Consider the following 18,158-nt stretch of genomic DNA (forward strand, 5'->3'; position numbering starts at 1 on the left):
GTCACCTGTGGTCTCTGACCGAGGTTATCGCCCCTGGCTGACTCAGTCACCGCCGACCCGCCGGCAAACTCTCGTTGATCACACATTCACCTGATTGACGAAGCTGACAGATCTGTCGCCGTCTTAAGTAAGAGCTTACCTGTGATTAGCTGACATATAATTTCATTCGGAAGCCGCGTTTGGTCTATGGTGATTGCGTGCCGAAATGAACAGCCATCGTGTTCTATTCTTAGCAGTGTTAAAGCCGCAGGCGGTTATCACTAGGGTGAGCTGACCCCACCGGATGTGTCTGCGTGTCTGCGACAGGTCGAGTCCGGACGAGGGTGCGTCGGCCCCGGAGGCGGCGGCGCGGCTGACGGCGCGCTCCGTGACCCCTCCCTCCCCGGCGCCGGGGTCGGTCCCGGGGCCGGACTGTGATGAGGCCGACCACTCTGACCTGCTGCACCTACTGCGGCATACCACAGACAACGTGATCAGGAGCTCGCGGGAGACGCGCACCCGGCGCACGCCCGTACCGCCCTCCACCAGCAGGTGAGCCACACTGACCTGACCTAGCCTAGCTTAGCCTTACCTAACCTAACCAGTCGGGCGACATCCGCCACTGGTTTGGTAATATGTCGAACAATGTTAAAAAGGCGTATAATTCTGTTGCCGGGGATCACGTCGGGGCTGCGCTTCCAACCAAACTAAATTTTGTTTCGATTGCTAGGTTCATTGAATATTTTTTTCTAGCTTCACAGAAGTAGCACTTCCATGTGGTCACTTATTTGCCTGTTCTCTAAATTCAAGAAATTAATTTTTACGGCTCCATCCATTTGTTTTCGCTACTTTATAATCGCATGCCTATATTACATTCCGTACCCTACGTCCAACGGTCTACGGTTCTTAGATATGCCGATCACCCATTCTGCGCACTCATACCAATATTTTTATCTGAATCCTCTCTTCGTTGAAACATGCGTCACGTTAAAACCCAACAGATTGAAAAGTCGGTGTAACTGGCTTTATTCTGCAGTGCTGGAATAACAGTGGTTTTACGCCCCAGTGAGCCCACAGCTCCATCCGACTGTAATGTGTTTGCTTTTTCATCCGTGCGTGGCTGGCAGTCGACTGAGTGACTGTTCTCCCGCAATAGACATACGCGCTCTCCGTGGCGCGGATTGGAGCGCCCGGATACCGTGCGTAGTATCGAAAAGGAGCGAAAAAGTCTCAATTCCGCCGACGTCTGTTTGGACCCAATAGCCCGCTTGAAATATTTACAACAATGCGATCGCCATGTTCCCCCGTCCCGTTTTGGCGCTCGATTGCCTTCGCGCGCGCAGGATTGTCGATTTTCAAACGAATGCGCCGTCGCATTTGTTCCTCGTGTGGTTTTCTTTTGCGGCAGCGTTGTTGAATTGCGCGTGGCTCGCTCCCGTGGCGCCGCTGTTGAATTGCGCCGTTCTGCCATTGATGACCCCCATCGATGCCGTGCGCCTTGGCTGCGTTCCCAGCGGACGGCGCTGCACATTGTGTGAGAATCAGACCAGCCCGCCGCGGAGTCCGTGGTGACAGCTTCTCATCAACTTTAGGATGCTCTACTAATCAGCAGTCCAAATTATCAGCACTCGACTGCTACTTGGGCAGCTCTAATGCGCTCATTACAAGTTTCCTTTCTTTATTGTTCTTTGCGTAGTTTAAAACTATTTCACCCGCCTTGGGGTTAATGGCGTCGTTTTTTCGTTCGAATATAAGACCAGTGGAAAATTGTGCCCCATCATGGTCTCTCTAATAGAAACGGTGGCAAAAATATTAAGATTAGTAATAAGAAGTGCCGATTTGTATTCGATAGATTCTGTGCCCGCCTTGGCTCTACGACGCACGTAGTGCATCGCGGTACGGGGGGCCGGGGGGGGGGAGCTTTTGGAGCTAACTCAACTCTAGTTAAATTATGTAGGATGTAAGTGGGGTCACTGACGTAACTTTTATGATGTGCTGAGGTTCGTTGTGTGTCGGCTGGCAGAATTCGGACCGCCGCGCTTGGGCGGGCGTGTGCTGTGACGGAGACTACTGTTGGCCGTGAGTCGTGTTCCGTGACTGAAGCTACGGGGCTGCCGTGGAGTGGCATTGTCGCCCTTCGCCAGTGATATGTGTTCGCCTCACTCTAATCCGTAACAGCATCCTGTCACACCCTCCATTCGTTGATTCTGTGGCTGTGACAGCGTTTTCTGTTTCCAGTGACGCGGCAGCGGCCGAGACCCGGCACCGTCCCCGCAGTCGAACCACCAGAGGTGAGTGGGGCGCCGCACCCCGGGGATGCTGAGCGTCTCCCCAGTGTCTGCCTGTCTGCCCCTGACACTGGGGAGGGACGGAGGGAGGGCAGACAGGAACCCCCGACCACAGTTGGAAGAGAGAAAGACTAGCGAGTAGCTTATGTCGGAATCACAATCCCCGGTATATGCGCGCCTTTACGCGCCGAAAACACAAGCACGCTGCGGTCGTGCGGTCGCAGCAAGCTGTTGTTTTTCGCAAGTCGCAGTGCTCTGTGGTTGCGCCTCCGTCAGTCTGTTGCATCAGCCGGCGCCTGTGGTACTCACTGGAAACCGAACAGCCCCCGGGCTCCGGTTTATTTCCCCGGTTATTGCTACTCCGTTGGGACTTGGTTTACATTCAGAGGCTGGCAATATATAGTTGTGCGACAGTAACTGGGTAATACGACCGATAGCATACGGCAACTAGCTTTGAAAAAAAGATTTTTTTTTTTTGCTGATCATAGTGCCCTTGTTTTCTTATTTCTTTTACAATTTCCCAAATTAAATGTATCTCGTGTGTATTATGTGTGGTGGTTTTTAAGCTCGCGTCCGTTTTGTTTGAATGGTTTTTGTTGTTCGAGTACTAAATGCTGGGTAGTTTTCCGTCTGCGATGAAGTCTTGCTCACGAGTCAGTTGATGTTGTTAGCTGAGGCTTTCATACTTGGATCCTGTGTCACCTATTCGATGTAGTAATTGACGCTTCATTCGGGTCTCCATTTGCCGTAGTGCTTTCAGTTCTGTGAACTCAGCTGTGGTCCACTTACCATTTGTCACGTTTACACATTAGTTCATTATGACGATTCATGGACGGTATAGAATCAGCTCGGCCTAGTGGCGAATCGGCCATGTTTCTCACAATGTGCAATCACCTCCGGCCATTGGTGTTCTATCGCGACTTTATAGCCCATTGCAGCCGCTCTAACGGTGCTCCATTTCTATCTGAGCGTCCCGTTCCCATCAGGGGCTCTCGGCCACGACCTAACTATTTAGCTGAGCCAGCTGATTTGTGAGCCAGTGGCCGGCGCGTGTCTAAAACCCCTGGAGACGCGGCTGTCGATGGATGGGGCTCCTCACACCGTGCGAGGGCGGTGCTGTCACCATGGTCTGTGCCCAGTCTGGTTTATCGTCGGAGCACTGCGGAAACTCCCGCCGGGCGAGCCTGTTGGTCGCTGACCCTCTTCTTACGGCCGGACGAGGGCCGATTGTGGTGAGAACGCCTGACAGACCCGCCCCGGCGGGAGAGAGAGAGAGGAACGGAGAGGCTCCCAGGGTGGTTCCGGTGCCCACAGGTTATGGTCGTCGGAACCTTTGTGATCCTGCTCGGCTTGGAGGGTGGCCGTGGTGGCCTCAATGACTGGAGACTCGTAGTGTGCATAGTGGCTGTAGTGGCAGTAGCGATTGTAGTTGCCGGAGTGGCTGCAGTAACTGCTGGGCCCATCCACCGTTTCCTGCTGCGTTGTCTGGTTAATTGTGCGTCTGAGCGGCCGGGGATCCAGCTCAACCACCCTCGGAAGAGACCGCCTGAGACTTTACAGGACATCTGTGCTGCCGGAAACAGGGAGCTTCAATGACACTCAGCTGCCGCGATATCCCTCGGCGCTTAGACAAGTGCCGAATAGTTCAGAGAATACGCGTGTCAAGATTAAAATAGGCGCATCGCTCCCTGTATAGTGCGACACGATCACTGTAATGGCTTACTGTACTACAGGGTGTCCCATAAGTTCGTTCTCACCTAAATTTTACGTTTATAGGCTCTCTTGCTTAAAGGCACGCTGAAATTGGTTCGTAACTGAGCTTACGTGGTTGCCATGGCTGGTAGCAATATGCTCCACAGTAACTAATTTCTGTAGACAAAATAGTTTTTGCTAGAGAGCCCGCTTCCTACAAAGACGGGTAACGCCGCAACATTAAGGTCTCCGATACGGGTACGTCTCGGTATTTAGCCAGCACGTGACCATTCTCGACGATTGAGGGTGATTGAGGCCTACCAGTCTGTAGCCAATGTCCATCGCTAACTGGACGCACAGTTAGCAAGTGACGCCGATGATTTATCGGGAGTCAATCACTGCAAGTTTATTCTCTTTCCAGTCAGCCCTCAGGAGTGAGCCATGTGGCCAAAACTGTGTGGCGCCAAAGTGGCCATCAAAAAGGTCAAAGGGCTAGAAAGTTGGTAAGCAGACTTTTCAGGATGGATTACCAGCTGTCTAAGAGTATTCTTTCGGGGTACATAACTCAACGGTACTTAAGCTTTGCTTACCGGAGGGCTCAAAACAGTCAAAAACGTCTTAAAATGGCCAAACATGAGTTTCGTTATGCCTGAGGCTAAAAAACTAGAGGGCTGAGGACGTCAATCAGGTCATCTGGACTAACTAGTCCACGTTCGAGATGAAACACCCGTCCAAACCCGAAAACAACCCCATAAGGGCGAAGGAGGAGGCCTCCGTTCCGTCCCGTTATGTTCATATGCAAAAGGCCAGGGTCACGGTATTGTGAGGTTATAGGCGTCCAGACGCTGACCAGGTTCCGATTGGTACTCCAGAAACAGTTTTGGGAAGCAGAATGCTTTCCCAAGAACATCTAGGAGTTTCAGCCTTCAAGCTGAGCTCGAACCGCGAGTATGAACACATTTATAGAGAAGAAAATGGCATCCGGAAGGTCGTAGGCCCAGCTTCAGGCAAGACAGTGCATCAGTGCACAGGTCAAGCAAAGCTTAAAGGCAGTGCAAGGTGACTGTGACAGGCGTTTGTGGCAAGATCACATGCCAGGCAACTCATCGGATCAAAATTTCATAAAAATTCGATGGTTATACTGAACTTGAGGCTCGTCGAAGCGAAGTGCTGTTCCAGCCTCGAGGAGCTCACGGCGCACGTCAATTCAGTCTGGGCTAACTTCAAGCCTGCTAAGCAGCCAAACCTGCCAGTTGGCATGCCGCAGCATGTATTCATGTGTTTGCCTATTAACTGGGGAGCACAATGAGGGGTCATAAATATATCAAAACGCAATGTACTCTGTTTCACATGCAAATATAATGTGAGAACGAACTTATGGGACACCCTGTATTTTAGTCAATCGTTTCAATCGCCCGTCCATGTTCTGATGATGCACGAGATCATGCCGTGGATGCTGTTTGGCTTGTGAGTTCATGGTTGGAACTTGCCTGGTTATTTTTTTGATCAGTGGTCACTTCTCAATCAGCGCGGTATGTTGTGAAGCTGAAGTGATGCGAAGTTCGTTACGTTTCCACTGTGAGCCGGTGTACAAACAGTTGTGTCGTCGCCTGGCTATGTCGGAGCAGCGCAGCTAAGCAATTATGCAATGCGTCCCCTGAGCAATTATGCTCAAGCCATTGGGAGACCTTACCGCTGTCTCTCCGGGTGGCCATAGTAATTAATGAGCTTATTGCGGGGCATCCCGGGTTAGCCTGAGATATTCTGACTTCGCACGTACGCACGCCCATGCGCATGCTCTCTTTCTCTCTCTCTCTCTCTCTCTCTCTCTCTCTCTCTCTCTCTCTCTCTCTCTCTCTCTCTCTCTCTCTCTCTCTCCGTGGTGTCACAGTGCGATCCTACAGTATTTCTGTAACGCCATGCCGATGGTATTTCACGTTTGTACTCTTCCGTCATCCAGCTGTCCATTTCTTCGTGTATGACATCGACAGCGCACGCTGATGCTCGTTGTCCACAGTAGCACCCCACTCTCCCGTCCCCTCTCGCCGGCTCTCACACTCACACTGACAGCGGCTCTCGCTCTGGTCTGTGGCGGCGGGGCTCGGACCGCCCCAGAGGTGTCACTCATGTGTCGCGGAGCCGCCGGAATCCGTGGACCTGGACATATACCCAGACCGACCCTGGCCCGGCGGCCACCGCGGACCGGCCTGGCCTCCCTCGGTCCACCGCGGCACTCAGACTGACGTGATATTACACGGAGTAATGTGATTATTGGATGGTGAATGTTGGGTGTGATTGGGAACGTTCAGCTGATATTGTGAAGTAGTCGACGCTTTGAAGGGTCGCCGATTAGCTCGTTATCCGGAAATTGGCTTTGCTGAGCACTACACTGGTAATGGCGTGCTGTCATTTCCCATTTAGCTGATAGCTTACAGTGTTTGCTTTTTCGACTGAAACGGCATTCATGCTGAGATAACACTGCAGTGCTTATAAAACCACGTTCATTTCTGGTTCATTATTTCTGCGTTCAGAAGTGAACACTTTTTACTGATAGTTTTTGGATCAATGTCTTAGTTACTGTATTTTCGCTCTGCACGAGCAGTTCGCGCCCCGTTTCTACGAGTTGCGGCACCAATTATCTCTTGGACCGGGCTGGTATCAAATATACGCGCCGCGTCATCTTCTTCACCAGAGTCCGAGAAGGAAAATATTCCTCTGAAATTAAATCCCGTTTTACTGTGGTCGTCCCGCGCCGGGCAGATATGCTCTGCTAAGCTGGCAATTTGAGGCTGAGGTCAGTCGTGCAAACATTTGGGTGGAATTTATTCGTGACCGGGGCGTCGTTACGGCGGATGTCGGCTCGGGGGGCGGCTCGCCGGAGAAGTTGTGTCGGCCGTTGGCGTGCGTTAGACGCCGTCCCGGGCATTATACCGGACATTAGAGGCGGCCGGCCTCTCCGGGCTGGTGCCACCGGGGCCGCCGGCGCCGCCCCGGGCTTCCGGCGGGCTGAGCGGCCGTCAGAGAGGGCTGCCGCGGCACTGAACTCAGGGGACTGTCAGAGGGGGCTGCTGTGGTACTGAACTCAGGGGACCGTCAGAGGGGGCTGCTGCAGCTCCGTGTCCGGGGGAAGTATCAGAGAGGGCTGCTGCAGCTCCGAGTCCCCGGGCGACCGGCGGAGAGAGCTACTGCAGCTCGGAGCTTAGGGGACTGTCAGGCAGCTGCAGCTTGTAGCTCAAGGGACTGTCAGGTAGCTTCAGCTTGTAGCTCAGGGGACTGCCAGGTAGTGACAGCTTGTAGCTCAGGTAGCTTTCTAACTAGCTTGTAGCTCAAGGGCTTAGCTCGGAGCTCACCGGAGTTTTTCTAGCTCGTAGCTCGGGGAAGTTGTCGATCTAGCTCATAGCTCGGACTTCGGGGAGCTGTCACATAGAGCTAAGTGGCTAGCATCGGACATCGATGCGTCGCTGCTTTGTCCGTTCAGTGTGAGCTGCAGCGGTGTGCTGCGGCTTTCTGCTGTGAGCTAACTGTGGGCTGAAGACTGTCGGCTGCGGTCTCCACAATTGTGGCCGTCGCCGAGCTCATTTCACGGGGCTCTAGTCTGAGAGCCGGCCAGTTTTCGCCACTCGCCGCTCTCTCATATAATTTTATCCTGTCCCTCGCTGTCTGTCCCGTCCACCCGTCCGTCCATCCTTCTGCTCGTTTCTCCACCCATGTATCGGCCCCGGTTCCCCCTGAACCTGCTTCTCCCTATGCCCACTCCCACGCTCTCCAGTATCGCTCTCGCATCCGCTCTTTCCAGTCTCAGTGAACGCCGAGCCTCCCGCTCTGTCCCAGTGGACCCACCCCTCCCCACTTCACAGACCTCCCCGCCCCCTCTCCTCACGTCCTTCATATATCGGGTAGGGCCCTTCATACCACTAGTGTTATGTCTGATAATAAAGCGCGTATTGAGTTATGACGGGACTGACAGCCCGAGCTGCGCTAACGTCACAGGGGAGGAGGGAGAGAGGGCTAGCACCGCTGGGATTAAGAGCTTGCAAAGCCTTTTCTTTTTGAACCAGTAAACACGCTCGCTGTTACCTCCTAAATTGGAGTTATGGAGCTCTGAAATGACAATTGTTGCCACGTAAGTGCATCATCGGGGAATGGAAGAGAGGCGAGAGTATTTTAGGATATTACGGTGCAGGTTTCGCCGCTTGGTTTCTTTTTTAGTGCTCTTGGCGAGGGTCAGTTCCCGTAAACGGGTTTACTGGTCTGCTGCTAAGGAATTACGATTCTTGTTTACAGTGCGGGAGAACACTTGAATAGTTGTCTAAGATCGGGAAAAGATGTTTATTAGAACGACGCCGCTTCAAGCAGATTTCGCCAGCAATTGGGGCTTCGTTTCTTTGTTTGTTTGTTGGGAGTTAGGGGCGCGCCGACTACGAGGTCATTTTGCGCCCATTGGGCTTCGTTTCTCATCCGTCATATAACGTTAGTCTGATTATTTACTTAGACCTTTGATTTCGCATAAATGGTCAGTGGAGTTATTTATTTCCAGCAACGCTTGAAGTCTGTATAATTTGCATATTTCGTATCGAATTTGGACCGCCCTACAGTTTACCCTGGGACAGCTGGCGTCGACTGTTGACATTGTGTGGCTCGTTCGAATTGAGTGGTTCGCCTCGATCGCGTGCAGGATTTGATCACGAAATGCGATGCGAAGTTCAATGGGAGCAGCAGGTTTGACTCTTCGAAGTTCTTGTTTTTCCTTTTTTTGTTCATTACCGTGATTCTGCACAGCATTTCACGCAGCTATTTCATTCTCACATAGCTATATGTATTATAGCCCCCTCAGTAGCGGCCGGGATAGTCGCGGCGATCAACTAGTCGGGCATACACTACCGGCATTGAACAAGATCTGACCTGGCTTTCCTCTCAGGAAATGCTCAATGTCGGCTTCCGGATTAATTCCGCCTACCAAACACATGCAACTGAAGTGCCAACGTAAATAAAAGTGGCCTACTTTTCAGAAGCGCAATAAGTGCGCTGCTGCCTTAGTTGAAAGTTTGGGCACTGCAGCGGTACCTTCTTATTTATGCGCTGTCGTCATATTTCAGTTACGCTTGACACCAGGGAATGGTACAGCATCGAAATGGCCGAGATTTCATCCTCCGTTGCTCGTCGTACCGTGATGTTCCGGACTCGTGTTCGGCGTTACAAGGAACTAGATAAAGTGCCGGTCATATACCAACATGTCTTTGTCCTGTACCTGCCAGTATTTGGTCTGGAACATCTTGTCAGTGGCCGTACTCTGTTCTGAGGTCTGGGTTTTTGCTTGGTCCTTGCCGAGTTCTAATGCCACCTCGGTATGTGGCTTATGCAACTATACGTACAGCGTGCGCTGTCTTTCTTACGGCAGACACAGCTTATCGTTATTCAGAGCCCGGCCTTGGATAAGCCCAAGGTCATATACCATGTCGGGGCCGCCTCAGCCGCAAAACACCCATCTTCAGACACTTCAGTTCAGTCGATTGGATTCCACATCGCATCACGTTTTTGCATGTCCATTAAGCTGGGCGCCGGTCTATCTGCGTCGGGTGCTGTTTTTGGCCACCGGCCTCCGTCGAAAATCGCTGACGCGTGGGGGTCGTTCTTCACTCGCGGCCATCGACTGCAGTGTTTGGCGCTTAGCCAGAGGTTCGGAAACTGAGATTTGTGCTCTACTCTACTAGCAGACTTTTTTCTGCCGCACGCCCTTCGTATGCGATGCGAAGGGGGACAGATTTTACCTTATAAGAGCGCAAACGATGGTTAGGTGTTGACATGACATGACGTCCTAATCTGTGCTAGTGTTGATAGTCAGTGATGCGTCCACTAGTGAGAAACTTGCAACTTTTGGCTGGGCCTCACCAGAGGTTCGCATTTTAACGGAGTATCGTGCCTGACGGTCATCAGTGTCGACTGTCGATCGATCTTCGCGTCTCTCCGACTATTGGACTGAGACTCAGTCAGATGAAGACGTCCAGCTGTTCAACGACACAGCGGTAGGACCTAGGGGCTGCCCAGAGGATAACTGCTACATCAGGCAGTTGGTCAGGGGGCAGTTATTACATCACATAGCTGTTCTTTGGGACAGCTGTCACACTAGGCAGCTACCCCGGCGGACAGCTGTCGGGCTTTGTAGCTGCAGGTCTGGACAGGATAGATGGTACGGTGCTAAGATTAAATAGTAATCTCTAGTATTCCCTTGACCTCTGAGACGCTCAGGTTTATTTATCCTGTAATAGTTCCGGTTTCGATGTTCTCCACTTGTACGTTCAAAGATATGATGACGTCCACACGCCGATGACCACTGTAGTCCGGGCGCCCAAAAACCCCGATGACGTCCGCAGCTGCAAACACCTCGAGCAGAAATTTGTTACCAGTTCTGAAGTTGGTCAAAGTAGGAAGTACATACCTACCGAGTCGTCACTACTGCATAGGAGCTGCAGTAGTGCAACGACTAGGTTCAGTTCGTGAAGCTTCACAATGTGGGCGTTATTTCAGCTGTAGACGCTTTTCCGTTTCAGTTCGTTTCCTAGTCTAAGTTGGATCAGGTCGTTTTGATTTCGTTTTTGATCTGTGCCTCCAGTAGTGAGACCGAAGCTGCACTGTGTTATTATTACCGCTGCCGATCATCTGACACTGAGCCGAACCGTTCAGTGACCCTGGAACTTCTGAAGCGACTCACGATAATAAGACGTAAAGACACCCGTCTGGGCGACGATTTGTCTTTTTCTTGAACGGCGCTCTCCTCGTTTTCTTTTAGCGTCACTCTGCAGTTCGCACTTTGGTGCGCGCTTTGAAACACCAGAACATTATGTTATTTACAAAGTAGTAGACGGGTCTTTTTATCACGTTTTTGTACATCTTACAAGTAGATCATTATACATATGTACATATGCTGTCTGCCGCGAGACTGTCTGCGAGCGCTGTGTGCAACGCTGTTATATGATGTCCTTTGGTGTGGTTATCAGCTTGAGGTATGGCCATGCGACTAAAAGTGCAATGCGATTGAATTAGTACTTCAATTACAACTTCAATAGCGCTTTTCAGTACTATTTAAAACATCTGACGATCATTTATTCCTTTCAACGATTCAATTACTACTTCAATAACGCCTTCCATTACGATTTTAAACATCTGACGATCATCCCTTCTTTCATGTGACTATGACGGGTCCATAGCAATCTGCCTGCCCCCCTTCCCCGAAATTTTTACTGCGGCGTATCCAACCTCCATGATGACTTTCTGTTAGATCTGTGGGCGAAAATTATGCGACTCTTGAGACTTGAGACTTGTCCGACTCTCAGAGTCTCGCTGTGATCCGTCTGACCCTCTGTAACGTGTCCTTTCCCAGGAGGCCAGAGACACTGCCGGTCGACCAGCGGAGAGGCCAGTCGCCGTCTGGGGTCCCTGGTCGGAGAGCATCGTCAGAAGCATGTCCAACAGCTGCAGCATGAGATCACCAAGCTGGGCCGCCTCGAGAGGTCAGTGCTGCGCTGGCTGCGCGGGCTGGTGGGTTACGTGGGTGGCTGGTAGGGTAGGGTGGGGTAATTTGAACATGTGGGGCAATTTGAACATAGTGTGAATAACACAAAATTACGGAAAATCCATAAGTGGCATGAAATAAGACCAATGAGAGAAATTATCGTAACTAAAAGGGCTATCATATGAACGGGGTTTAGAGTTTCAGGGACAGGGAATGAAGATGTTGACGCACAGTGTAAAAAATCAATTTCGCAAGGATAAACGCCTAACAACACGTCATTCCAACTTCATTGCAGCGCAGAATCTTGCATTGCTAGCGCCTAATACGCAACGGCTTTTGTTGTACAATGACCTAATCAGTGCCTTCAATCCAAGAAATTCGCTTTTGAACCGTGTTTTTAAAAATGGCAAAATAACTTTTAGCGTGGGGTAATTTGAACATAGTGTGAGAATTTCAATGAAGACAGGGATAGCTCCGAAAAAAAACAACGCTCCCAGCTTTTTTTTTGCCAATATTTTTGACCCAAAGCAGTAGCAGATAAGTGATGCCAGTTTTAGAAAATTTACTTCTAATATCCGTCTAATGTCCGGCATTTTCGTTGATTTTCCGTCCAAAAATGTTAAAGTCAACTATTTGTCCAAATATATCCGAAAATTATGCAGCTATCAACACTCAAAACCGTCATTTATATTGCTTATCATGTAATTTTACCAGCCGAAAAGTGTTCATGATATTGAGAGCTTAACAGCTTTCCATTCGCCAATCAATGCTACGCACGATTACTTGATAAAAATGCTTAAGTGTGGCAGGCCATCGTCCAATGTTGTCCAGACTACTATACCTTTGTGCAATCAATTTCGAATTTGACATTATAAAGAATCGGAACTCCGAATGTCCAGGTTCCGATTGGCACCACTATAACAGATGAAGTAAGCGGTTTGGTAAAGTTTTTATCGAACGGAGATGATAGACGTTCTGTTAATTGAAGAGAGGCGAATTCTGTCAACTGACCGGTGTGCAGCGTGTAGATATTGATACTCTGCAACTGTTATTTTTGTTGTTGTGTTGATTTTTCAAGTGAAGGTATGTTTAGAATTGCTCTGCCTATTCGTTTATGGGTCAAACAACATCGGTGCTGGCGAGACTATCGTTTTTATGGCAGGTAAAGGCAGTATGTTCAAATTACCCCACGGTGGGGCAATTTGAACACACCGTGACTTGGTGGAGAAGTGATGTTATGCTATTCAAGGTATGCTCGGCTCGTCCAAAAATGAGGCTTGCATGGTGAAAGCAAGTGACACATGCGCTACTGAAACAGTTTTTCTTCATCCAGGGTTGAGCTGGAATTTGGTACAACGGAGAAGACGTAAAAATATGTTCAAATTACCCCACACTACCCTATAGAATATTCTCATCATACTTTAGCTGCATTGGTTTGTTGATGTGTTGTCGTTAATCGGCCGTCATTACCAGAGCTGTGGCGTCGCATCATGGTAAGGCTTCTATAGTAGGCCTTCCACGAACGCCCATCGATTAGCGTTTCTCTTGGAAGGACCTCGCCATGTGTAATACTATTTGTGGACAGCCGGGAATTTGCCTAGCGTGCCGGTGCGGTCGGCGCGGGTGAGTGTTGACGCCGGGGACTGTGCGGCGGTGACGGTTCGTTTCTCCGTCCCAGGATGCTGCTTGGGGGCACCACTGTGGAGCTGGACGACTGTAGCTGGAGCGAGGACGGCTCCGCGGCGGGCGCGAGGGCCGGCCGGCGCCGCGGAGTCGAGGGCCGCAGCTCCCCATCAGACGACTCGGACGATCCGCCAGAGCCCAGCTCGGCCTACGCCCGGATCCGGGAGACTCTGCAGCGGCGCCGCCGCCAGATCGAGGCGCAGCTGAATGACATGGACCGCCGCCACCAGCAGTACAGCCGCCGGCTGGAGCGGTTCTCTGACCTGCCCGAGGAGGCGGGCGCGGCGACGGCCACTGACTCCGAGAGCGGCCCGGTCAGCCGGCGCGCAGACACCCGCTCCAGCGGCCAGCGGCGAGTGGCCAGTACAGTGACGGAGAGCCGGCGGCGCGCCGTTAGCAGCCAGGAAACCACCACTCAGACCACCACCCAGACCAGCAGTCGAACCAGCAGCCGGCGGCGCAGCGATCGCGCCAGTCAATGCGAGCTGAGCCCGACCGGCGGCACCGTCCAGGTGGTCACCCGGCGCAGCCGTGTGCTGGGCTCGGACGTCAGCACGCAGACGACCTCCGGCGGGCCGACGGACGCCGTACAGGTGTTCACCCGGCGCACCCGGGTCTCGGCTCCGTCCGACTCGGCCACTCAGACCACCTCGACTGCGCCGCGGCGCACGGTGACGGTCACACGCCGACAGGTGCCCGGGTCGCCGCGCCGCGCCCACCGTGCCGTCCAGACCAGCCGCTCGCCCGAGAGGACGGTGACGGTGACACGGCGGCGAGCCGTGCCGGAGCAGGAGCGGCGTCCGCGGAGCGCCGCCGTCCAGACGGTCACCCGCCGGAGGAAGGTACCGTCCCGGCGGCCGGAGTCTGCCGCGCCCGAGCCCTCCTCCAGCCGGCGGGAGGTGGTGGTGCGGCGGAGACCCGTGGCCGACGGCGGCTCGGCAGACACGGAGACCATCTCTACTGCGGCCGACACCACGGCCGATACCACGCCGACCACGGCGCGCTCGTCAGCCACCTACGGCGAGGGTATGCGGGACGCTCTGGAGCCGTCCGAGCGAGCCGGCGACCTGGAGCGCGCCGAGCGGCTGCTGGGGACGCCCGACGACGCCAGCGCCGAGCAAGGTGAGGACGTGCTATTGTCCACCTCTACAGATCAAGGTAAGCTAATGACGTCCGTCCCTCACAGCCCTTCGCCGCTAATCGAGGCAAGGATGTCCCTTTTTAGTCCGTACTCCGCCGCCAAGGTAAAAACATACGTTTCCATATCATCCTGCCGACGACTTACGGTAATAATGTCCCTGATACCCGCCTTTGTCGACCTAAGGCCGCACTGCGCGATGTCCCAATTGCTGCCAAGTCGTCATTGAACACTGAATAGGCAGCTGGGATTGTTCCACGAAAAGCAACTAGCGCGAGATGTGCAAGGGAGGTGCATTGCATACTCCATTCCGGCTTTCAAAGATATGTTTACCTATTTTTAGATAGCTGGAATGTCTTGATATCATTTAGCCGGAATAATGTGGGGTATTACGTCACATTTTACGTTCTTTTGAACCGGCGAGCCGAACCTCAATGATGTCCTTATGAACCTTTAGACATCGGTCAATGCGTTCCTTCGTTTAATCTTTCTTGCATGAAAAAGTGCTGAAAGAATAAAGAAATATAACACTGACACATTTCAAGAAAACCGTTGAACCAATCCTTCTTTCCTCTATGTGTTCCGGAATTTGTCATTTACTGCTGATGAGTTGGGCAGATGACTTCATTGATAACCGTTCGGCGTTCAGGTATTATAGTAGGCTCCATCTTGCCCTCGCAGTTCATTGGATGCCATTGGTGATGGCGAGGGATTTCTCGAAACTTGACTGTAATTGGCTTTTCGAGCGTCGCACCGACTAATACGTGTCATGCCGATGGATCTCGGGACGCTTGAATGAACAAGCACGATTCAGTCTGATGTTGGCACGAAGTTTTATGTTATAGTACTTCACAAATCTCCCCGGTGTGAGCGGTGTGTGCTTTGTCGATAGCGACTCGCTGAAACATAGTGGTAAACATATTGGACGCCTGGTTTAGCAGATTTAGGAAGTCTGGTATGTATCCTGTGGGATTTGCCGTATTGAGTCCGATCTATAGTATGATTCGGTGTCTTGAAATCGTGGTAACCACTTGTTCAGCTCATTTGCCGGCTGTATTATGGAATTTTTGGACGCGATTAGAACCTGGTAGTGTTAGATGGTGCTCTTTCGGGATCAGGATAGTTTGCTCTACGGTATCCAGAAAACTGGAGCGGTTTTTGCTGCGGCCCCGCCCTGTGCCTGTGTCCATTTACCGCGCCCACCCTGGTCCTTCTTCGCCGGTGTCATGGCGGCGTGTGGGCCATTTTCATCAGCCTTTGTGGCTGGGTGACGCCAGCCTCAGAGGGTCGCAGCGGCGGGACCATGTCGAAGCCCCGGATCGGGGTTTCCTCCGTCGGGCTGCCTGGTCGTGCCAAATAACATGTCAGTGATACCGCTGATCTGCGGACTGCGGTCGGCGTCATCCGGGTATTGAGGGCTATTTTTCTTCAGCCGAGTGTTATGTATTAATGTGGCGGTGATGATCTTCGGTCTTCGGTCATTTGCCGGAATGGATGTCAAAGGCCGCGGTTAAGCCTGGCTCATCTTGCTAGGCATCTAAGGCTGTGCCATTAATCACGACACTTGTTGATAAACGGAACGTCTCGACTTCCGAAGTCTTCCGAAAGTTCATTTCTCTTCCGTGCTTCTTCATTGAATTTCCTTAATTGCTAATCAATGTCACCATCGACGGACTTTTTTCCGCCGAACTTACTACGCCGTGTCGCTGCCGGAGCGGGCTATTTATACTGGCGGGATGGACAGGTCGTTAGCTGGGGCAGCCGGCACTGCCGCTGCAATGGAGGACTGGCCACCGCGGCGCCGAACCGGCACAACCTAATCCCGGCCGTCTGATGACAAATTACTGCGGCACGATGATTGTACGCGCGGCGCCGGCAGTGTTATTATCTCGGCACACGGAACTGGCGGATAGATGTGTCGGTCAGATGCGCGCACACAGGATGTGCCGCGCGAGGCAGATGCGGCGCGATACGCCGATGGTCTGTCCGGTGACCGACAGTGGGCTTAGGTCCGGGGTGCAAGTAATTAAAGATATGCATTGTCTAAGACGCCAGCAATTTCCATAATGCCTTCCGTCTCGCAGATTACTCATTAAATCCAACCATACTGAAAATAAGATATGTAATTGTGGGATTGAGGCTTCCCCTTGAGTTTGATTTCAATCTTGTTTGCTTTGCAGCTTTAGTGAACATAGATATTCATGATTCATGATCACGCAACCAATTTTTGTCACGCCTAAATATTTACAGGGTGTCTCAAAAGTTCGTTTACACATTTCCCATGTCAATAAAGCATATAAGAACCGGCCAAAAATCTAAGGTTTTGGTGTCCGTGTGTACACTAGACAAATATGCATGCTTTGACAACTGATTCGGAAGGTTGGAAACCAAACCCTTTGCTGTATCTCAAAAAATATTTGCCCATGCTGATTTTCGTCACTCCGTCAGCTGCCGGAGGCTGATAAAAGGTTACCAGCTTTCAAGCTCTTGTAGGGGAATCCCCCGCAGTTTCTGCGTCGGATTTAGGTTTGACGAGCTCCCCGGCAACATCCGCTTCTCCCTGAAAGCCGATAGCTTGCATCGACACCATCCGTGAGTATTTTGTAGGTCTTCTCTGGCGCTAACTCCTTCATGAATGACTGGCGCCGACCTCCCAAGCACCATTTTCCTTTTCAAAACAACCCCATTCCTGAACAAATGGGAAGTGCCAGGGGCAAATTTTTCGCAGCATATCGTAGCAGAATGTGTCGGCCATCTGTTTCTTAGACACATTTTGCAAAATTTGCAAATCCCGAACGCTCGTCATTCCCAATGCCAAGACCTTCGCTGGGTTCCGGAGTGTTTTCCTCAGGAGAGGTTCTGCTTTGCAAACGGCCAAAACCTGTCCATCGTGCGGTTTTGTCCGGATTTTGTGTGTAAAAGAAAGCTATTTGCTCCAGATCTGCCTCTTGAAACTTCGTTAGATAAAACTTTACTTTAATTGACACTTTTGGAGGGTCATTTGTCCTCGGCATTGACGATTTTCGCTTTATTTTCCCTCAAAATTTAGCGTTATAGATATTATAAACAATTTTAAATGACATTTTGTCTTTATTTTATGATGACCTGCAATTTTTGAAACTGGGTAACCTCTGTCTGTGAGCTTCTAGTCAGTTTTCAATAGTTAGGACTGCATTTTCAGCTGCTTCCGGAGCACGAGTCTGCTGCGGTACAAGGGTCGTTCAAAGCGCTGTTAGTCTCGCATGGTTTTGTCCTTCAAAAATTTTAGCCACAGTTTTTATTAGATGACCATCATGTTGTACTCATCCTCGCCGACACTTTGCCATGTGTCATTTCCGACCTAACCATTCCCATTACTCGTGAAGCAGAGAGTTTCTCAGCCGACCCGAGTATGCGACCTCCATTTTCATGCCTGATCCATGGTCAGAGGTGAACCCTTTTTGTGAGCTCATGAAGGGTCGAATGCGCTTGAAAACAATGAAGCTGCTTGAGGAAGGTTGTTACCAATGCCCATGCAAAATTTCGACTGTTAATTTCATGTTGATTCAGAATTATTGACAAAAAAGCATGGCTGGTACCTGTAAGCGAACTTTTGAGACACCCTGTATGTTTGCTGGTTATCGACGCATCCGAACCATCCGACGTTTTGTCAGAGTAAATGGTATGTGTGAGTTGCAACTGCCAACATGGTTATCAGAAAATGAGGTCAAGTCATGCACTTTGCGCACATTCTCCATGTTAGTACCTACTTACTGCGCAATGGGGCTCGTCGAATCTGGCCGATGTATTCTAATGACGGCCAAAACGGCGCCCGCCACCACGCCAAGTGCTGATGGACGACCGCTTAATGGAAACATCTACCATGTGT

At 51.3% G+C, this 18,158-nt stretch overlaps 1 protein-coding gene across 1 annotated transcript in view; it reads left to right on the plus strand.

Annotated features, from left to right (window-relative positions):
* The window catches only part of LOC122363811, a 78,988-nt gene that overhangs the window by 13,812 nt on the left and 47,018 nt on the right, over positions 1-18,158 (plus strand). Inside the window, exons 9-12 of the mRNA XM_043333538.1 lie at positions 307-531; positions 2,218-2,270; positions 11,338-11,467; positions 13,148-14,274. Of these exons, the coding sequence (XP_043189473.1) occupies positions 307-531; positions 2,218-2,270; positions 11,338-11,467; positions 13,148-14,274 (1,535 nt within the window). The remainder of the gene's footprint in view (positions 1-306; positions 532-2,217; positions 2,271-11,337; positions 11,468-13,147; positions 14,275-18,158) is intronic.

The sequence above is a fragment of the Amphibalanus amphitrite genome, unplaced genomic scaffold (assembly GCF_019059575.1).
Source record: "Amphibalanus amphitrite isolate SeventyFive unplaced genomic scaffold, NRLGWU_Aamphi_draft 000640F_arrow, whole genome shotgun sequence".
NCBI lineage: Eukaryota > Metazoa > Arthropoda > Thecostraca > Balanomorpha > Balanidae > Amphibalanus > Amphibalanus amphitrite.